Source organism: Triticum urartu, chromosome 6A, assembly GCF_056163025.1.
Source record: "Triticum urartu cultivar PI428250 chromosome 6A, HENAU_Tu73, whole genome shotgun sequence".
In the NCBI taxonomy this organism is placed as follows: domain Eukaryota; kingdom Viridiplantae; phylum Streptophyta; class Magnoliopsida; order Poales; family Poaceae; genus Triticum; species Triticum urartu.
The window spans coordinates 603,682,606-603,705,538 of record NC_141878.1 but is presented as its reverse complement, the minus strand read 5'-3'; the positions used below and the strand labels follow the sequence as shown (position 1 = coordinate 603,705,538).

General features: G+C 45.4%; 2 protein-coding genes across 4 annotated transcripts; one reads left to right on the top strand and one right to left on the bottom strand.

The window, feature by feature from the left end:
* Positions 1-2,838: 2,838 nt before the first annotated feature.
* On the top strand, positions 2,839-5,920 carry LOC147967184 (uncharacterized). 3 transcript variants are annotated; one of them, XM_087529323.1, is made up of 2 exons: positions 2,839-4,417; positions 5,263-5,920. In XM_087529323.1, exon 1 carries the CDS (start codon positions 3,231-3,233, stop codon positions 4,407-4,409), a length of 1,179 nt encoding a protein of 392 aa, XP_087385449.1. In that variant the 5' UTR covers positions 2,839-3,230; the 3' UTR covers positions 4,410-4,417; positions 5,263-5,920. The 3 variants fall into 3 exon arrangements, with proteins under 3 accessions (XP_087385449.1, XP_087385450.1, XP_087385448.1); XM_087529324.1 differs by lacking the exon at positions 5,263-5,920 and adding an exon at positions 5,091-5,222; XM_087529322.1 differs by lacking the exon at positions 5,263-5,920 and having other exon boundaries at positions 2,839-3,084; positions 3,193-4,789.
* An 11,872-nt stretch (positions 5,921-17,792) lies between these two features.
* On the bottom strand, positions 17,793-21,453 carry LOC147967183 (zinc finger CCCH domain-containing protein 19-like). Its single transcript, XM_087529321.1, has 3 exons — positions 21,195-21,453; positions 20,131-20,241; positions 17,793-19,902 (listed from the first exon to the last, which is right to left on the bottom strand). Exons 1-3 carry the CDS (start codon positions 21,312-21,314, stop codon positions 18,166-18,168), a joined length of 1,968 nt encoding a protein of 655 aa, XP_087385447.1. The 5' UTR covers positions 21,315-21,453; the 3' UTR covers positions 17,793-18,165.
* Positions 21,454-22,933: the final 1,480 nt, after the last annotated feature.

The following is a 22,933-nucleotide window of genomic DNA, read 5'->3' as shown; positions in this document are numbered from 1 at the left end:
AAATTGCGGAAGATCCGATCCAAGCGCCGAATGGACGGCGCCTCCGTGTTCAGCACACGTACATCCCGGGGACGTCTCCTCCTTCTTGATCCAGCAAGGTGAGAGGAGAAGTTGAGGGAGAACTCCGGCAGCACGACGGCGTGGTGGTGGAGCTCAAGGTTCTCCGGCAGAGCTTCGCTACGCTCAACGAAGGAGGAGGAGGAGTTGGAGGGGGAGGGCTGCGCCAGGGGCAAGGGTGTCTCTCCCATGCACCTCCCCACTATATATAGGGGTGGAGGGGGCTGGTTTCTTTCCCTCCAAGTCCATTGGGCGTTGGCAATGGTGGGAGGAAAGAAATCCATCATTTCCCTTCCCCACCGATTGTTATCCCCCTTTTTTAGGGATCTTGATCTTATCCCTTCAGGATATGATCTTATTCCTTCTAAGGGGGGATCTTGGTGCACCTTAACCAGGGGTGTGGGGCCTTGCCCCCACTACCCACGTTCATGTGGGTCCCCCATACAGGTGGACCCCACTCCGGAATCTTCTACTCCCTCCATTTTTGTATACAAGGACACAAACTCATATTACAGGTATCAAGGTAGAAATTAATGGCTACTTAAGGCAATGTTGCAAACTAGTCATTTCTCCTCGCTTGAAGTGTTAATTAATGTGTATTTTTCTCTCCAACGCACAACAAGACAACTCTCACTCCTTGTTGGTTGATTAATGTGATGCATGCAAACCAACCTTCTCACTGCCACATGCATGCATAGGGTATTAATGTCCTCGGTTGCTAATACGAGGAAAACCTCATCAATTTTACCTCAATTAGTGTTAGTGGCCTTGTATAACTGCAAATTGTAATTTTGGTAGTGGCCTTGTATACAAAAGTGGAGGGAGTAGAACCTTCCCGGTACAATACCGAAAAATCCCGAACATTTTCCGGTGGCCAAAATAGGACTTCCCATATATAAATCTTTACCTCCGGACCATTCCGGAACTCCTTGTGACGTCCGAGATCTCATCCGAGACTCCTAACAAGTTTCGATAACCACATACAATTCCCATTACAACTCTAGCGTCACCGAACCTTAAGTGTGTAGACCCTACGGGTTCGGGAACCATGCAGACATGACCGAGATGCCTCTCCGTCCAATAACCAATAGCGGGATCTGGATACCCATATTGGCTCCCACATGTTCCACAATGATCTCATCGGATGAACCACGATGTCGGGGATTCAATCAATCCCGTATACAATTCTCTTTGTCCATCGGTATGTTACTTTCCCGAGATTCGATCGTTGGTATCCCTATACCTTGTTCAATATCGTTACCCGCAAGTCTCTTTACTCGTTTCGTAATGCATGATCTCGTGGCTAACTCCTTAGTCACATTGAGCTCATTATGATGATGCATTACCGAGTGGGCCCAGATATACCTCTCCGTCATACGGAGTGACAAATCCCAGTCTCAATTCGTGCCAACCCAACAAACACTTCCGGAGATACCTGTAGTGCACCTTTATAACCATCCAGTTATGTTGTGACGTTTGATACACCCAAAGCATTCCTACGATATCCGGGAGTTACACAATCTCATGGTCTAAGGAAATGATACTTGACATTAGAAAAACTCTAGCAAACGAACTACGCGATCTTGTGCTATGCTTAGGATTGGGTCTTGTCCATCACATCATTCTCCTAATGATGTGATCCTGTTATCAACAACATCCAATGTCCATGGTCAGGAAACCACAACCATCTATTGATCAACGAGCTAATCAATGTTGTGGTCTATGTATTCACACATGTATTACGATTTTCAATTAATACAATTATAGCATAAACAATAGATAATTATCATGAACAAGGAAATATAATAATAACCATTTTATTATTGTCTCTAGGGCATATTTTCAACATTAAGATATCGTACAACATGGATCGTTGGATTGATGAGTGCTGGTTGAGATGGATTGGATCTCCGCAGAGGGTGCTTTTTATATTAGTGGAGATGGAGATGAAGATTAAGATGAAGTAGGCATCGAATAGAAGGAAAGCTCCCAATCATTTAGGGTTTCACTGCCTGTCGTCGCCATTGCCATCGCCTTCGATGTGCCTCGTCTTGTGTGGCCTTAGGAACATGGAGGCACAGTGGATCCCAACCCTTGACGGTGGGAGGGCTCATGCTTCATATTTAGGTGATTTTTTTGAGTCTGTTTAGGATTTGTATTTTGCTTAGGAAGGTGAGGTGGCAGCGACTCTCTGAAGATGGAATGAGGTGCTTCCCATCTAACCCCCGTCCAGGCGGTGCGTCTCATGTCATCAGAGAGCATGTGGAAGTGTGTCTTCGGCGGATCTCGCCGATGTTTTTCTTCAGTGGATCTATTTGGACCCGATCATGATTCGTCTACGGTTATGTGTTTACAGGTTGGATCCTTTCAATCTACGCTTTTCTTCATCGGTGACGATTGTTGTTCCGGTGCGCTGGTTCGTTGGGGCCTTAGCACGACGACTTCCTGACTGTCTGTTACAACAAGGTATGCCCGGTTTAGATAAGGAAGGGGCGTTGACGGTGGCGTGCATTCAGCTCGCTCCAGTGCTTGTAGTCGTCGCTAGGTGGTCTACGGACATGGATGCAATTTCTATTACTTTTCGTGTTTTTCATACTAACATGACGTTTGATGAATAAATCAGATATTTTTACGAAAAAGAAGAGAAAAAATTTGGAAACTTGCTAAACATTTTTTTCCCACGACTACCACTGTTTGTACTTACTGTGTGTAATGGCGTTAATCACGTACTCTTGCCTTGTTGCTTGTTGAGAAAAGACAGGCTTAATAAACTGGAGAGAGACAGAGAGGGAGAGAGAGACGGGGAGACCTCTGAAAACCACCCGCCCCATTGGCGATGCGATAGTCCCCCTCCACCTCCACCACCGCCCGCCCCCCGGCCCCTCGGGGTCGCCGCCGTCGCCGCTCCTCCCTCTGTCCTCGCCGGGGCATCGCGCGCCGCTGTCTCCGCCCCGCCCCCGCCGGAAAGTTCGAGTCTTTGGCTGGCCGGCCGGCCGGCCGTCCGCCCCCTCTGACTGATTGATTGAGGTATGAGCAGCTAGCTAGCCTAGGTCGTTTCTTCTCCATCCATCCGTCCAGCGCCGGCGGCGATTGGCCTCTAGCTGGCAGTGAATCTCGCTGTGAATTTCTGCGCAGATCCGCGCCGGAGCCGCGGAATCGCGCATGATCTAGCAATGGAGCCGTCGGATCTGAACACGCACCTGCCGCCGCGGAAGCGGCTGCTGGCGGGGCTCCGGACGGCGGCCGCGGCCTCCCCCTGCGACGCCGCCGAGCCCGAGCCCGCGCCCGTGCCGCCCCTGCTCCTCCCCGACGGCCTCGCGGCCCGCCTCCGCGACATGCCGCCGGCCAGCACGCAGCAGGAGATCGTCCAGGCCGCCCAGCGCGCGGCCGATGCTGCCGCCGATGCCGCGGCCGCCGCCCGGGCGGCTGCCGTCGACAAGGCGGCCGTGGCCGCCAGGGCTAGGGCTGCGGCCAGGGCTGCCATGGAGTTCCTCGACTCCCTCTGCATCGCTGGCGCGTCCAGAAATGGGATCCAGCTGCTCAAACCGAAATCCAAGAAGAAACATGTGCAGGTCAAGCTCCTGTACAGGCCGCCGTCGTCCAATGGCCGGGCGATCGAGGGCGCAGAAGAGGCTGTCGGTGGTGATGTCACTCCCAGGCCGCATCGTCGACGCAGGGAGAGCGACGAGGAGGTCGCTCGCAAGCTGCACCGCGTGATGAATAGCTCGCCCCGGATTTCCTTCACCGGACCCAAGAGACCCCGTGGCATTGCCGATGGGAAAGATGGGTTCCATAGTGATGGGGGTGGGGTTGATGCTTGCAATGGTTCCTCGAAGCACACGCCAACTGAGGTTAGTTTCGTTAATGGAGGAGGCTCAGTAGGGAAATCCGGTGAGAGAACTATCCACTCTTCCAAGATTAGGGCTCCGGACGCCGACGGTGAAGAGTATCCTTGGAACACTGCAAAGAGTAGCAGGCACATTGCTGACAATGGAGATGGAGTCGGAAACCTAAGCGCTGGTCGGAAAGTGAAGATCAAGAGGAAGCAGCTGTTTCTGAACCACCATTCTAACGGTGAACAGAGAGAAGAGGATAAAGAAACAGAGCAATCCAGAGATCCTCCCATAGGATACTGCAATGAGCTCAAGTCCAATGGCGCAGAAAAGCGATCTAGTTTTGCAGACGCAATGGCACTACCTGGGGGCGATGATCCTGCGCCGACCAAGATCACGTCCGTGTGGAAGTTCAAGAAGTTCAAACCGGCGTCGTCGTCGCACTGCTCCTCCGACAGCAAGATGTTGTGTTCCTCGAGTTCGGCGGCTGAAACCTCTGCTTCGGTGAAGGCTGATTGATTAGTGAGGTGAGGTTGTTACCTCATTAGCTTACATATATATATATATATATATATATAGTCATCAGATGCGTGTCCTAGCTATATATATGCTTGTTGTGAGATTTTGTATGTTGAAATCTTTACTATCCGGACAGACAGACAGACAGCGAGAGGAGGCCATCCCTCTCGGTAGATTCCCACCTTTCATTCGATTTTCATACAAATGTGCTTGCTTTATAGTATATGAGTTATCGGGTATTTGTACCGAATCGGTCCTGTTCTGTACCTCCCATTTTTATATGTCAGTAATGATAGAAACTGTGACAAATTTCTGGAGTTGATAGTTATAAATGTTGTACTGGTTGGTGAAATGCCAAATACCATATAAACTTGTAGCTACTGTCCTCTTTGTCTGCCTCTCTTTCATACAGTATAATTTCTGGTGGCTGATATAAATCTCTCCTTATTCTGAATCTGACTCCTAGCAGAGCAACTATGTTAATCCACCTGTCATCCTTAGCGGTAGGGTCAATATTAATTATGTAAACCAACCGCCTTTTAATTGCGACATTTTTGTTTGAGAAAATGGGCACCACATTTAAATTCATCTACAACCTGTTCATTACTCCCTCTGTAAACAATTATAAGACGTTTTAGATCACTACTTTAGGGATCTAAAACATCATGTATTTATTTACAGAGGGAGTACATATAATGGTCCTGATCTCCTCAGGTGACGACACATTAAGCCAACAGGACTCAACACCATGTTCTGCAGATTAACATGGATGAAATTACAAGATAAATACTCTGTAGCGGCAGGCTTGATATCCTGGACAATGGCACTTATATTTGTGCACCTTGATTATCAGCCTCAGGCGGTTGAAGGCTATCCGCAACGTCTGAAATTCTGCTTTGTTGGCAAAGATGAGGGCCTGCCGGACAGCGTGAGCTTCAGCCATTTCTGGGCTTTGGATATGATCAAACAAGCATCAATTTGCCGCCAGTAACACCCCCTGATGATCGCACACCACAATGCCACAGCCTGCTTGTCCTGATCATCGATATCGATCGTAACAGGCCATCGGGCGGCGGAGACCATTTCTGAATTGGCATCTGGTGTCTCACATCTGTTGGAGCCTGTCGAGCTGACATTATGTAGAGTAATGAAATCAATATAAGCCTTGATTTTCCCTGACCACACGAAGAGGATGAGGCAGCGCCTTGGCATTGCGAGAACAATCTCTGTTCTCCCATACATGGCACATAGCAACTGCCGCAGACATGGAACGGACAGCCCAAACTTCAGTTGTCCAGTCCAGCAACCATATCTTGTGGCATATTCCAGCAACCATATCTTCAGTTCAGTATGAGTGAAATTATTGAGCTTTAGGCAGATTCCATATTCCTTCTTAAATTCCTTCCAGATTTATATTTCACATGTTGGCATTGCAGGAAAACTGCTCAATATTTTCCCCGGGGTCGCATAAATAGCGACCATATCTTGTGGGAGTTGAGATCCTGTAGGTAGGCAATTGTGTGTTTTTTCTCCAGAGAACAATCTTCATCTTGTTTCGGCACTGGATCGCCCATAGTTTCTTCCAAGCCTTCTCCGTAGTTGATAGAATCTTGTTTTGGTGCAGAACCTGCAGCCGAAAAGCTTTGGTTGCTCCAAAAATTTGTAGGTTCTTACCAAATCACATGCTGGTTGACAGTGTATACACTGGTTCTGGAGTGAGCTAAGATGGAAAATGTTGGCACCCAGATTGTCTTCTATTTTACATCTTCAGAAAAAAAATATTGCATTTTCACTCAAGCTATGCTCATCTTCAAGCATAACAGAGTTGGTTAACATGTAGGGGAGGGCAAGTCGATAATGTGCCAGGGAACCATTGGTCCCTAAGGACGTTTATGTTTTCTGCTCCTGAGCTCAAATGCACCCTCATGAATAGTAAAATAAAAAAACATAGGAATAAGATTTTAAAAAGACTGCTTTTCTGGCAACAAACGTTGTTGAATGTTCCATGTACGTGCGAATTTTCATGAAGATAAAACATTCCTAATGCTCTGAGCAAAAACAATGCTCAAAAAGACTAATTTTTTGAAGAACCTCATGCAAGTGCAGGGGTTCCTGTATTTCATTAAGAAGAAGAGAGATGATCGAGTTTATAAGAAAAACCGGATCTAAAAACCTAACATAGCCCGGTTAATTGGGAGAAACCGAGTGAACATCGCAGAACAAACACAAAAAAGAAAAGAACACTAGAGCTTGGGGGTAGGGACTAGGACACGCACGATCTCAAGGCACGTCGTCTGAGCCAGACACAAGAGCGCCAAGGCCCAGAGTGGATCGGCGTGGCTCAAGTGCAACCGGTCTGACTAATTGATTCTCAAAAGATCTCATCCATATCGAGCCTTGCAATTGCCACATCATCTCAGGGTCGTATCCTAACATTACCTGCATAGTACTTCACCAGAGTACTCAAAGCCGCGATTGTTTGCGGCGAATGCGGCTTTTTGTACATGTCAAGGTAGGCTTTCATCTTTTGCTCAGCGCCCTCGACCTTGCTCATCTCTGGCAACTCTTCAAAAACCTTCATCAACCTATGCTCCGCACGCTTGGCCGTTGATTTTAGATCCTCTGCCAGGCTTCTCTAATCCAGCCAGAGTCTCGGGGGACTTCAGCTCACTTTTGCTATCATCTATATCTCTAAACTATTCAACCCCCGCGCGAGTTTTTCAAACTCACTCAGGGCTTGGGGCTACTATATACGAGGCTGCATGACCATATGAAGTAAATTTTGTTAGTAAAAGGGCATTACTTGATTTACCTTGAAGCCTGTTAAAAGGCCGTTGAAAGCCTCCTTCAGTCCGCTGTCCACGGACCGAAGACTTTGTAAAACCGCGCCCATCAGGGCGCGGTGTTCCTCGGCAATGGAGGAGCTATTCAAGGCCTCCTTCATCATACCCGGCCACGTAGTCGCGACTCGCTCTGGTGCGGGTGGGGGTGGCGGGGGCACCTCAACTCCCCCCTCGGTGGAAGCCAGGATGGTCGGCCCCTGGCCTCCATTTGCAAAATTTTAAAATTCATCAAAATTTGTATTTTTTACATTTCAAAAAAAACTAAAAAAATACTGATATACATGGAGGCATAATATACATGTGTGTAAATTCTTAGGATGAAATACGTTGAAATGAGGGCTGTGCAAAAAAGCAAATTTGGGGCTTTTAAGCACATGATCAAACATGATCATTTGGGATCCAGTGATCCCTAAGGATGTTTATGTAGTTACCATCATATCACCTACTCTCTATGAAAGGCATTTCTGAAGTACTCCCTCCTTCTAGGTTTACAAGGCCCACACATATTTTGAGACCAACTTCAACCATAAATTTGACTAACAAGATATTAACATAAAACATACAATTGAATTTGTATCTGAAAGGAGTTTTCAATAGGATAATTTTTATGGTACACAACTCTTATATTACTGGTCTGTAATAATTGATGGTCAAAATAAATCTAAAAATATGTGTGGACCTTGTAAACCTGAAAGGAGGTAGTATTGACATGCATGATGTTGCACCACATGTATGTAGATGATCTTGGACTTTGTGTTGTCCAAAACCCCCAATAGGCATAGTATCGGTCTTTCAATACACGGGGACATAATGAATTTGGTTTGGTCAATAACATCTAGCATTGTTTTCCAAGCATAGCATGATAACTGGTCTCAGATCTCCAATACCAAGCATAGCATGATAACTGGCCTCGAGATCAATGTACCCTCTTCTTTCCCTCTTCGATGCCGCCACCAGAAATTTGACATTGGTTGCCTTAGCTTTTCACAGACAGAAAAGGACCCTGGAAGCAACTAATGACATATGTTGGGATGTCCTAAGCCAATAACTTCAAGAGAACTTGCTTTCCAACTCATGATATATGTGGCTTGTGGCGTCTGGTAATATTGTACTAACTTGATTTGGTTGCCTTAGCTTTTCACAGACAGTAAAAGGAACCCCGAAGCAACTCATGACATATGTTGGGATGTCCTAAGCTAGTAAGTTCAAGAGAACTTCCTTTCTAATTCATGGTATATGTGTCTTGTGGTTGTACTAATTTGTAACTGTTTGAGTAGCTTGCACGGTTAAATTTTGAGTTGGATTGAGTACTTGGTAAAGTACGTTGGTGGGTATCGTACATGATCTCGACCACCTTCCACCAATTCTATACATACTTCTATATATCGTGGCTTAGGGATGAACAAGTTCTAGTTAAAGCTTAGACTCTTCTATCAAGAGGACCAGAGTATCACCAAGTCGGGATATCTACGTGTTGACTAATTATTTGTTGAAAAAGGTCTCATTGCCCCATGTTCCCGTCGAGAGATCGGAGACATCATCTATAATTTGTTGTTGATTTGTGGATGTAATTCCTCATCAAGGTATGCATGTTGTCTTCATGGTGATTGCACTGGCTAGCTCGATCATTCCGAAATCATACTATGAATGATTGGACAACAATCCACTACACTATTTACGCTGTGTTAGAAGCTACTCTTGGTTACCGAAGTAGTCATTCTTATCTTCAGATAACTCTTGTATGTACACAAATTCTTGCCATTATTATGTTAGAAGCTAGTCTTGGTTACCGAAGTACTCATTCTTATCTTCACATAACTCTCGTATATACACAAATTCTTACCATTATTATCTGAACTAGATGACCCATTGCGCTAATTGGCACAGCGACCAACTGCAGACCGGATGTTAAGTGAACTATTTGACAAAAAAATTCCTCAACTATCTGCAAATGATTATGCCCATATTGCGTTTTTATTTGACTTGGCGATGATCATTTGCCCACAGTGTTCCTTGGCAATTTACTTATACGGTCTGGCCGGATGGTGGGTTTTGTGTCGTTTGCCTGGCCTCGGCACATTACGGCTTGACATGTGACATATTTTTGTATGTCTATCTGACCTTTGGATGTTGCGGCCTGGACGGGTAGCGTCTATGTTGCATGTGCTCACTGATCGCGCTCTTCCTTGATTTGTGGATCATCTAGTTCGTTCGGTTGAAAGGCCCTGGGTCGTTGTGCACACTATAAACGCACCTCGTTGATGTGGTTCTTGCCGTTCCGACCACTGTTGCGCATAATTATGTACGTTCATTGGACCAGGTTGAAGATGACCCGGCTTGAAGCTGCAAGATGCGCATAACTGAGTAAAGTTTATTGAATCGCGCATAATTGAGTAAGGTTCACTTAACTTATGTATGCGCCATTAAGAGTATGCCCATAATTGAGTAAACATGGCAGGACTATTTAAGTAAAGTTTGTTTAATCATTTGAGTATGCGCCTCACACTTAACTTATAACGAACATACATATATAATTGAGTGAAGTTCGTCCACTTAACTTATTTTGACACTGGAAACCAGCTTGAAGATGACATGTTGCACCATTGGTGCAGAGACTGTCTGAAAATGATCATGTTCGTACCACAATTGTTGTTGCCTTGACAACAATCATTGCTTTCGTACGTCAGGTACCTCTGAAGAGGCGTTGCCGGGTTGAAGGAGGATCCTTACTTTCCTTCCGCTTTGCCTTGGTCAGATGTTGGCGAACTCTATGTCCAGTTATGCCAAGTTTCTCTCCCGGGGTGTTGCAGGGCCGAGCAACGGTTATTACATTTGGCTACGACGTGTGTTGTTCGGCTATTGGCGTACGTCGTGTCGGGTCATGCCAGGTACCTCCTGGTGGGCCTTGTTGGGTCGGTCGAGGGTGTGATGTTGGTGGTTGGTGATTGTGCGAGGCGAGTTATGTTTTTTGTTTTTTGGTATTGAGTCTGTTGGTTTGCTCTTGGAAAAAGTGTTGTAGTCTAGTTCATTGATATCCTTGTATTTAGTGAAACTCTTGAGGATCATGTGAAACACGTTAGAGAAGCCTTGTAAACTCAAAGTAATGAGAAATTTTATACTAATCTTGATAAGTGCACATTTGGTGTAGACAAACTCATTTTCTTGGGTCTTGTAGTCTCCTCTAATGGCATTGAAGTGGGTGAGTCTAAAATTGACGCTATTAAAACTTGACCCCAACCCAATAATTTAAACCACATGCCTAGTTTCCTTGGGTTAGCCTCGCCGTACTTTTGTGAAGGACTTTAGTACGATTGTTTAGCCTTTGCATGCCTTGAGTAAGAAAGATATGCCTTTCATATGGGGACCTTCCCAAGATAAAGTGTTCAATGAGCAAGAGCGGCAGGTTAGACTGACTGTGTGTGTGTGTGGGGGGGGGGGGGGGGGGGTGCGATGCAAATGCAATAGGTGTGCTGTCAGTTTTCTTTTTTTCTTGTTTTGAACTTGTAAAGTTTAACACATGGTTTCGCTCCTTGGCACGGTCTATCCATGGAAATCCTGATTAAAAAGGCGCTGCCTTTTCTACTAATCCCGTCTACCATTGTCCTCTTCGCTCCTCCACCCCCAATCATCGCACTAATTATATCTTTCCTTTACTTCATTCTCCAATACGGTGACATCAATGATATCACGATGGCGGGCTTTGGCGAAGTACGTTCGATGGAGCGCACCATTGAGGCAGACATCAATCATGTCATTTGCAAGTGCCGCCTAGAAGCCGATACCACCGCTTTCTTTGCATCCCGGAAGGTCGTAGGCGACAACAACTGTTGTGTCACCATGACCGTCAGATGGGCCATGACCACGTCATTCCAACTCCAACTGCCGCAAGGGGACTCGAACGTGACCGTGTACCCTTACATGGACCCCGGTTCACCATCGGATAGGCTCTTCCACGTCGGGGACCCATCCAGCCTGTGCAACGAACGGAAATAACAAAGTGCAATTCGCGGTTGGCTCCGGAATATGGACCTACTCATCCATCTCCGTCTCAACGAAATAAAGTGGGAGGCGATAATCCCCAACAGAGTTGTGAGGAAGATAGTCTTGGAGGCAATTTATCGACGGCTGCATCACCGAGGAGGGTGTGACTTCAACTTCAACATAAAGGTGGACCCGCCGTCATATCGTCATCCTACCGGCGCTACGTCGGTATTGCAAGGAGAAGCTTCTTGGCGAGGCGGATGCTGGGACATGCCCGCCATGTCTCACACACGTCATCAAACAGTACACCTATGTAATGATGGCTTTCACCAGCGTGTTGATGCACATACGAGTTTATTTAAATCATATGGTACTTTTAGTTTTTATTTTCTTCTCTTGCCATCTTTCTTATTGCTCGTCGAAGGCTCGAACCTAGATCCTGTACACGTTTTGTGTGCATGTGACCAGAGCTATGAACATGGATCCGACCCTTCAATCCATACTTTGTACTTAGCATTTTGTGACAGTGTTAAGCGAAAAAAAGAGCTGGCTGGTATCCCTAACACATGCAGCAGCACTGGCTCCAACACGTCCTTCCACAAGACCACAACGCCCAAAGCAACATATCCTCAGTAGACGAACCATTGAACGACAATGACTATACTCATGTTGTGCTATCTTTACACCCGTCATCTGATAGGTCAACCTGTCAAGGAGCACCGCATGACCGCATGCTGACCAACAAAACACGAAACCAAATCCCGGCCATGCTCGCGATCGCAACTGGAGCCCACTGGAGAGCAGCATGGGATTGGGGTGATTGGGACAACTTTGAACCCGAATGAGAAGTTGATGTATGAGCTCATTTCATTTTGCAAGTTCGTGGAATAAAATGAACCTACTTGACAAGTTGATGGACTCCCAGTGCAATCGCCTCGAAAAAGATGTGCAGGGAATTGTGTGGAGGTAGAGAAGCAACACTAACGAATAGGTCTCGAAGATGTAACTTCCACGTGTCATGTGTGAATGAGCAACTTGCACGCTGTCATGACGCACATCCGACCTATATTGAAGATGCAAATCTACATGTGTGGATAGTGGTCACCAAAAAATTAGCATAAGCAAGAGGCTCAACACTAGAACATGGTAGCCTCATGGACATGGAAATAAACTAGATATTGTTTGATTAGCTTATATTAGAGTTTAGATGTTATTTTACGAGAAGCTTACTAATATTCTAATGATATATATATATATATATATATATATATATATATATATATATATATGAGGAACTAGATAGTTTTTGGAAGAAGTTAAATAGTATTTGGGTATATGTCAACTTAACCTTATGTATGTATTGGTTAGATTGTATACATGATAACTGAATTATTAGCATTCAATTTAATATATCTTTGGAGAAGACTGAGTAACATAACAAAAGGCACAAGATTGTTAAATGCTGAACATGGTCTCTATTTTTCTTCTTGACAAAAATGTAACATGAATAAATACTCCTAGTCCTCCATGATTTTTTTTTCATTTTTTCTGGTCGAGTAGTACAATTTATGGACACTAGAACCGAGGGTCAGGTCACCATACGAAGCAGTTGAGAGCTAATCGCTCCATCATGCTCATATCCATCTAAAGTGACTTAAATATAGACGGATCATTAGATTATATGAACAGTCAAACCTCATCTCCTAATATATGTAGAATGCCTTGGTTTATGGATGGGGAGTGAATGTAGCAACTGATTTAAAAAATATTATATCATTTAGAAAACAAATATTCTGGCCAATTGAACAAACTAGCTAAAATAGCAACCACTTGGGCATGGGTATATTTATCAGATATGGACATGATCCACTACGTGGTGCATGAAAGTGGAGAACCAAGTATTACAGAAAAGTATGTCAAATGATAGGCGAGAGAAGAGATATGTGAGTAGTAGACAAAATGATTAGATCGAAACGATCATGCTTTATCTTCGCAACAAATCAATGGAGTAATTGAACATTTTTTAGATGCTGGCGAAAGCCAACCATTCTAAATAAATACACTTGTTCTCTTAAAAGTAAAACAGCTAACATAAACAAACAAAAGCTTTTCTTGCATGTAGAAGTCTAATAACCATATGTAATGCTACTTTTATAATTATATTAATTAAATAAAAACAATGTTCTAAAACGCCACCAAAAGGAGTACCCGACACTCTCGCTGTGAATCTCATGTCTTATACATTGTCTTGTTTGTTGTGATCTCACCATTGTAGCGCTAGAATGTGTATAAATTGATTGATTGCATGTGTACTACTATCTTGGATCCAGGAATTCCCACTTCCATATGGTGAATCTTCTGAAATAATTGCAATTTTTAATATGAAACTAGTCTGAATGCTCATATGTATGACACGAGAATGTATGATAACGGATTATTATGATCAACTTAGTTTGGCATATCTCATGATCGAAATACACAGTGATGTCTAGAGATCGTTCATCATGTGACTCGTGGGTGTAAGTGATATGGCCTGCTTCGACTTTATAGATTTTAAAATAGTGCAAAGCCTCATATTTTATTTTCAATAGATATATCATGCGATATCTAGTAGAGTCATCGATTAAGTCATAAAATGTCTTTTTCCACCATTTGTAAACACACCATTCATCTCACAAAGATCTGAATGTATGACTTCTAGTGGTGCCAAATTCCTTGCCTTAACAGTCATATGAGACTTGCGAGGTTGCTTTGCTTGCACACACACACACTTGGCACTTACAACTTGTGACAATTGAATTTCGGGATTAAACTCAAATTTGTTAGCCGCATCATGCAACCAAAGTTAATATGAAAAAGTCGTGAATGCCCAGTTTCACTGCAAACAAGATTAATAACTTTAGTGCAAAAGTCTGACAAAGATAGGTAGAACAAGCATCTATTCTCATAGCCCTTTCCAACAATTGTCCACACTTAGGCACTACAACCATATTGGACTCAAATACCAACTTATAACCATCTCGAGACAAATGGGAGCACCGACAAGATTTTTATTTATAGAAGGGACATGTTGCACTTTCTTCAGCCGCATGATCTTTTTTGAAGTAAACTTCAGATCGACCATACCAACACCATGGACATAAGCATGTGACCCATTTCCCATCAACACTGGTGTAGTTCTTGCGACTTGATAAAAATAAAACATGTTGATGTTAACACACATGTATATTGGCACCAATGTCAGTCCACCAATCGGGAGAATGACATACTAAAAGAACAGTAGGAAATTTACCATACCCGACATTTTTAATCTCAAAATCACCAATAACAACATTGGCGGTCTTGCCGTTGTTCTCATCATGACCTGCAGCAATTTCCGGAATGAAATGGTGAATTGTAAACAGAGAGGCAGGAGTAGGGTGTGGTTTTTTGCTTTGCTATTGCAACGTACCGCGATTTATGAGCTCATAATTAACTCAAGTTAATGATATAGAAGACAAACCAAACTAGTATCTATATTACATGGCTGTAAGTTAACAATATGCGATGATTGAGAATCCATTGAGCATTGTTCTTTTCATTGAAGAAACTGGCAAGGAATGAAGCATGAGAATAAAAAATCTACGAAACACCCAAGATCCAATCTAGGAGATGCATAGCTACGAGAGGGAGAGGTGGGGGATCGAGGGGATCGTGCGAGGGGGAGTGGGAGTGTCGGTGGGCTAGGGTTCCCACGGTGGGGGTTAAGGGAGTGAGGGGGCGGCTGGGCTAGTGGGTTGGCCGGCTGGGCCGTTTGGCCCAGTTGACCAGGGGGTCCCTTTTTGTCTTTTAACTTTTTTTGATATTTTTCCTTTATCTATTTTGTTTATTATTTTTAGCCTCAGTTTTGCATTTTATTTTAGTAATAAATGAGTTTTGTTTTGGACAAAACTTGGCACATAATTCTAACACAATATATTGAGATGGAACAAAAAGTATGGGGTCAAAAGGATTTGTCTAACCATTTTTAGAAATTGAGAAAGGCCAATTTAATTGCTGCTGGACAAAAATTCAATTCCCAGGGGCATTTTGGGAATTCAAAATAGGTTGGTTCCAACATGACAAATATCCAGGGATTATTTGCCACACTTTGAACATTTTAATTTTGACATTTGAAAACTTTTATAGTTTGACTAGAATTTGAATTTTGAATTCGAACGGGATTGAATCATCATGAGATTAACAATAGTAATCGTGGTGACGTGTCATCATTAGTAGAGGGTTATTGTAGCTTAATTATCCGGGTCTCACACGTAATGTCCCGGATCCCATTCGGGACTCCAAACAACCTACGGACTTTCCACTATTATGATCTCAATACTATCCTAGCGACATTGAACGTTAAGCGTGCGACCCTGCGGGTTCGAGAACTATACAGACATGACCGAGACACCTCTCCGGTGAATAACCAATAGCGGGACCTGGATGCCCATATTGGTTCCTACATATTCCACGAAGATGTTCATCGGTTGAACCACAATGTCAATGATTCAGGTAATCCCGTATGCAATTCCCTTTGTTCGACGATATGTTACTTGCCCGAGATTCGATCGTCGGTATCTCCATATCTAGTTCAATCTTCTTGTTATTGACAAGTCTCTTTATACTCGTTCCGTAATACAAGATCCCATGTCCAAACTCATTAGTCACATGAAGCTTCTTATGATGTTGTATTACCGAAAGGGCCTAGAGATATCTCTTCGTCACATGGAGTGATAAATTCCAGTCTCGATCCACGCAACCAACAGACATCTTCAGAGATACCTGTAGAGTATCTTTATGATCACCCAGTTACCAAGTGACGTTTGATAGCACACAAGGCATTCCTTCAATATCCGGGAGTAACATGATCTCATGGTCGAAGGAACAGATACTTGACATGAAGAAAGTTGTAGCAAATAACTAAGCGATACGATCTATTGCTAAGCTTACGATTGTGTCTTGTCCATCACATCATTCTCCTGTCAAATGGATCCGGTAGGTCGATTTGGTGGATTTGGTGCATTTTCATGTGGGGTTGGGTTGTCGGGTCCGACGTGACGGACGCGTCCGGGCGCCCCCATATCTGCCCCAGATTTCAACTGGATATGAGGGGTGTCGGTCAGCCCGGGGATTTGAGGCGCCCGTCTGGGTCAAAGTTTCATGACCGGTCAGTGACCAAGCGGCCTGCCTGAGTGTTTGAGGCGAGTTTGGGGCGCCCGGCTGTAGATGACCTAAGAATGCAGCAGGAATTCTCATGGCGCCTCCTTCTCCTCTTCTAACAACACAAGGCAATCAGAGTCGTTCTCATAACAAAGATAGCCAGACAGTCTCAGAGCCAGCAGATGAAGAAATTCTCATGGACAACTGAAACCAATCTCAATCAGTAAGTGGGCATGGACATGCAGTCCACTGCCTCAGATCCCAGAGATGTGGCTCCTTTTCTGCAGGATCACAATAGTGAGTCTTCCACTGAACCAATGGCACCCCTTGGTTTTCCTAAACCCATGAACAAACATAATGGCCAGACCATTACTGTGGGTGCTGTACACATTTTGCCTGATATTGCAGACCCTGTATTCCAAGCCATGATGACTGAAGAAGCCACTGTTGCTGATAAACCTGATGAGTTCCACATGGGCACTGAAGGTGCAAGAGTATTAAAAAGGGGGAACTGAGGCGGAAATTGCTTTTGGAGGCTGAGCTCCATGGAGGCCTCCATTTGCAAAATTTCAAAATTCATATTTTTTATGTTTCAAAAAAATGCCGATATACATGGAGGCATAATATACATGTGTGTAAATTCTTAGGATGAAATACGTTAAAATGAGGGCTCTGCAAAAAAACAAATTTGGGGCTTTTAAGCACATGATACTATTCATCCTCAAGGTCCATGAATTTGTTTTTTTTTTGTACAGGTTGCATTTCAAGGTATTTCGTACTGAATTTTTACACACATATACATGTCATCTTTGTATACGTGCATATTTTTTTAACTGGAAAGTTTGAATTTTTTTAAAAGTTGAGCTCCATGGAGCCCGGTCACCAAAACGGCCCACTATAGCTGAAGTTCTTATTGAATGGGTCAACTTTATATCATGTGCTCTGCTTTCACCTGACAAGTTTGATTGGGCTAAACAATTGAATCATTATCAAATACGGGAAATCATAGTGCAAATCTTTCATAGCAAAATATTTAACAATTTGCCATTTTGTTGTTCCTCTGCCCAGGACCCTACATGTCAGCTTCATGAAATGCTACAAGCAAATGAGGACCAGGAAAATGTCCAGTTCTCTACACCACAAAGTAAAAACTCCTCCACTGAGACTATTGTCATCTCTTCCACTTCTGTTGGAAGGACAAAGTACCCTTGGTAGAAACAGGGGTAAGGAGGAGTTGCAGATTATTACACTTGAGCAAAAGTTTTAGTAGTGTTTGTCTTGACAAACATTTTCGAGAAAACATATCAAAATACAAATATCGCAGCCAGGTGGAGGCAATGGTGTGTATGCCCTACCATACTAAAAATACAAATTTGAATTGTCCTGTAACCATCTTATGCACTGAAGAAATACAAAATAGTGGCACAATGTGTGATCTGTTTGTTCATCACCAGTTAATAATAATGTTACAACAACACAAGCAGGGACTGAGCGCACACGCATACACTAGAATACAACAACAGGTAGCTGCCTGCTTCCACTGGTAGAAACAGAGGCCCTCCCCCAACTCCCCATGAGCTAACTTTATCCCCAATTTCATCTTTCTCCAGACTTTATTAGCCCAGCGAACTAAAAAGTATCTAGCGCGAAAAAAAAACGGATCAAGATTTTCGGAGGAGCGACCAGTAGCTCCTCCTCTTTGGTTCAATCTATGAGGGTGTGCCATAGGGGCACACCCTGCTTAGAGCACACTAGGAGATCAGCACGCCAACCTTGCGCGCGAAATCGTCGTCGTCCTCCAGATCATCGTCGTCTTCGTACTCCTGGTAGTCATTTTCGCCTTCAGCATTTGCATCGTCAGCCGCCTCGTAGTCGTATTCTTCTTCTGCTGCGGTCTCCAGGTCTTCCTGCTGCCCCTCCTCTAGCTCTTCTTTGCCTACATCGGCTGCAGCTTCTGCAGTATTGTCATCAGCAGGAGAAAGGCCATCGTCGTCGTACATCACATCATCTTCTGGGTGGAACTCTTCCTCTTCTTCAATGTCCTCTGTGTTTGCCTCGATTCTATCGTTCTCGAGGATTCTGGAATTGTTTAGTGACTGTTCCTCCTGACCTGCAACCTGTTCTTCCTGCATGCTGCCAGAATCGGCAGAAGCTGCCTCTCTTTTCCTCTTCAAGATGACACTCAATGGCTTCGGGCCGTCGAAGGGAACAGGGTCTGGTGAGTCCCTCTTGGCAACTATCTCGGACGTCATACGGGCTGGTCGTGCAACACGGTCAGCATTCTTGACAGTGTTTTCTCCTGACCTGTAAGCAGCCTTCTTTGCTCTCAACTCTGCAAGGCTCTTTGGACCAGAAAAGTTCACCACCCCAGCATCCTCACCACTACTTGCTTTTACCACTGAACTCTTCAGGTTACCAGGGACCTCCTCATTCGATCTAGCCTTTAGCCTATCATGAAGCTTTGCTCGAAGGTCTGTTTGCTTTGGTGGAGACAACCTGTCTCTATGCCCTCTCTCTTTCTCTAGGTGTGGGTGTGGGCCAAGTCTGTCAAGTGATGTCTCCCCTGGAAGTTTTATCCGACCTTGCAACCGAGAGCGTGAGAGGCCGTCGTGGGCAGCACGCTCTTCTCCTCGACGGCGATGATGGCTGTCGCGCTCATCCTCAGGATACCTTCTATCCCGCCTATCGGGGACCTGTGTCGACTGTCTCGAATCATTCAGCCTTCTTTGCTTCAGTAGCCTGTGGCGCAAGTCTGAACTTTCTGCAGTTACAGGCATCGACTCTCTCTGCGTAAGCCTTCTCTCTGACACCAACCTGTCGGATGAGCTTCTGTGTGATGACCTTTCTAGTTCATAGCCACCATGTGCTTGCCTTCGTATCCCACTATTCTGCTCCCCACTGGCACGCCGGTAACTGCTATTGTGGCCTTCCTTGAATGACCGTTCGGCGTCGTCCTCGACACTCCCGGCAACCACACTGGAACCAGCAGAAGGTTCCCTGACAAACTCACCCGTCTCCATAACATTCTCAGCAGACTCAGCTTCAACCGAACGCTGAGGCTGGTAACTCTTTGCCGCACCAGAAAGCACATAAGGATTATTCTGATTCTGGTAAATTCCTGGCGAGTGATAAGCCCTGCTTGTCGGATTTTGCTTCTGAGCTGGTCTGCCGTTCTGAGCACCGACTTTAAGCTCGCCATGTACGGCGGGAGTGGTACTCTGTTGGGGTGAATTGGTTGGCTTCGTCCACGAGTTGGAGTTCTTCAGCTGGAGATGAGGCTGCAAAGCAGGGTTTCCAGCAAACTGCGGCCCATGCGAGAATGTGCACAGGTTTCCTTTCGCGCACATGCCTTTCTGGTAATAGTAACACGGGACAACTGGCTTGGCCGTGCCATTGGGTGGAACAGCCTGAGCTGGCACAGGAACCTGCGGCGGAGGTTGTTGAGGTGCCCGCGGAGTCGCCGATGCTCCGAGCAAGTCGTCCAGCGGCTGAAAAGAAAAGAAAGTACACTCACTTATTAATTACTGTAACCAAGCTGCTCAGGTATTTGAGTAAATGGGTGGTATGGTTTTGTGCAGAGCAACTGTTGCCAACCACAAGAAGAAGCTAATTAGAGAAACTTTGATAGCTTACTATGTTGCTCTGTTTAACTGAAGCACTAAAACTGACTAGAACTGCAGTAGCTTTGAGTGAAATAAAAAAAGAGGAGGTCGTACCGGGTGCCTAAACGAACATTTAGCATTCGCGCAGTTGCCGTTGAACCAATACCAGCAGTCCCTGGGATTCACCCTGGCAGCGTCGCTGTGACGGTACTCGCACTCGCTCCCCTGGATGACGGAAAAACATGATGTCAGCAGCGCAAAACACACAGAAGAAACGCGCACCAATAGCAATCAGGGCAAACCAAACTCGAGATTATTATTTACACTTGTCAAAGTTTAAAAAAAAAACAAGGCAGTTTAGTTGACATCGTTGCTATGTCTGTGCGAATCTGCGGTACATGTGGCTGTGTGAGAGAGACTGCATTCTCAATGCCTTGCAGATTTGCAGCAACTGATTTGACACGGTTGGAGAATTTAAGCAAGACGCGATCTATAAACGGAAGCAAGCAGGTTTCAGATGGAGAAGTGCGAAAGCTAACCGAACCGGGGAATCGACTAGTCTATTTGGTGATATATAGCTATAGTGATGCCCATGAAGCCCTAATATTTAGGCATCCGTTTGGAAGACCACACGAACACGCGATGACCTAGCTTGGGCAGCTAGTTTGCCGGGGCAGGAGCAGGAGCATCAGCAGGCTAACCTAGGCTGGCTAGCTAGTTTGCTATTTTTGGTTATCTGTGGACCCTGCCTGATGCATCAGCATCAGCAGCGAATTCAAGGGCCTAACTGAATCAGCCTCTCTCCGACGAACAGATCTCGGGTGGAACCGTCGAGCCTTCCGGCACGGAGCGAGCTGCGGAGCGGAGCAGGGCAGGGGTCGGTCGCCGGGAAGCAAGGCGAAATCAATGGTGCGCAGGCAGGCAGAATCGCAAGGGGAGGCGGCGGGGGCGAGAAGAGGATAGGATAGGATAAGCTGGAATCCCAGATCGAAACCGAGCAGAATGGCTCCCGCCAGCCGCCTGACGGCGCGCGAGGTCGGGGAAGGAGGGAGAGGCCGGCGAATCCCCTCTCGGCGGCGCGGCGAATTATCCACCCATGTATCCTATCGAGGGAGCTGAGCGGAGGGGACGGAAGGAACGAGTGGACGGGAGAGGCGGGAGGGAAGGGGGGGCGGTACCTTGTTGCAGGTCAACGGGGAGGCGAGGTAGTAGACGCAGTCGGTGCCCCGGCGGCGGCGCGCCTCCTCCTCGTCGGCCGGCGCGTGCGTCGGCTGGGCCTGGGCGGCGGCGGAATCCATCGCCGCGGGCGGGCGAGGTCAGAGAGGAACGGAGGAGCCCTGGACCTGGACCTGGATGGCTGGATTTATTATTACCACCACCACCACCACAACCAAGCTGAGCTCACTCACAGCCTGTGCGCGCGTGAGTGAGTGAAACGGGAGCCTGGATGTGGATGTGGATGTGGATTGGGTCGAACCGAATGAAGGCAAGAAGATCTCATCTCACTCACTCACTCACTCCTCTCTTTCCGCGTCGCAGCAGGCCTGGCTGCTCTCCACTTTCGGGCATCACCATTTCTTTTTCTCTTTTTTTGAGGGGAAGGCATCACCATTTCTTTTGTATGCGACGTCACCCCTAAAAATGTATGCATGCTTCTTCTTTTTTAGAAACACCCATTACAACGTACCGCCTGCCCAAGGTCGGAGTCGCGGAGCCTAGGGGCAAGCATTGTCGCCACACGAATCACATCCGAGATTTGATCCCCCTATGTGATCGCCCGACAGAGAGGGTACAAGCTCCCTCCTAGTCCTAGCCATCACACTGCCGACCGGTTGTAACTCTCGCATCATCGCAAAGAGGGGATGAGCACCCTCCTAGCCATCACCCGATTGAAGGTGATTCTTGCATCCCCCATATAGGAAAACGGATCAAGTGCCTGCAACGTTGTCTCACCGTTCCTAGCCTCCGGCACTAAAAGCCACATTTAGTATTTTTTTTATCCCTCCAAGTCAAAAATAGGTGGCGTCTTGCACATTGGCATGTTGTTCAATATCGTAACTTGACCGCTGATTTCTATTACGGTATATATGTAAAAGACCCAAGATACTATAATGATCTACAAACCTAAACGCATGGTTTCCAAATTTCTAATCTAAACAATTAAAATGAGATTCATAGTAAAAAAAAACTTAAAAGTATGATGGCCTAAATGTCTTGGTTTTGTTTTATGATAGAGATGGAGTAGGATAACGGGTAGAAGAAATAAAAACTGCAAACAGAGTGCGCTCTTTTTTCCTTTAGATTTGTTGAGGGACCACATGAAGGCCACTGTTGAATACTTTTATTTCTTTATAAACATATCACATGCACGCTAGCATCAAGCTCATTCTACACCACACATGTATATATGTACAATCATGTGTGGTAGCTTGTTAACCATCATGATTCTATTTCTATTTCTATTTCTACATGCACCATACCGACATCACAACAATCATGCACAAAAAAACAAGTTATATATGCAAAGCAAAGCAAAGACAGCAAAAAACATTCTGCCCCAGCCAAAACAAGGGAAACAAAAAAAAATTTGCCAACACACTGAGGTTAACTATAGTCTACGGCTAAGCAACCATGTCATCAACTCTGTAGCATAAATACAAGTTCCAAAATTCAAAACTGAGTTTTGCCCGGTTCTGGGCTCTTTGATGGCAGCTTAAACAACTAAGGTGCTCCTCGTCGCGCATGGTCGATTATTTGGTCCGGTCCGGACGGCCATTCTTTCTGGAAATAGTAACACGCGACAACTGGATTCGCCATGCCATTGGGTTGAAGGACTTGACATGGCACGGGAACCTGCGGCGCAGGTTGTTGAGGTGCCCGTGGAGTCGATGGTGCACCATGCAGGTCATCCAGTGGC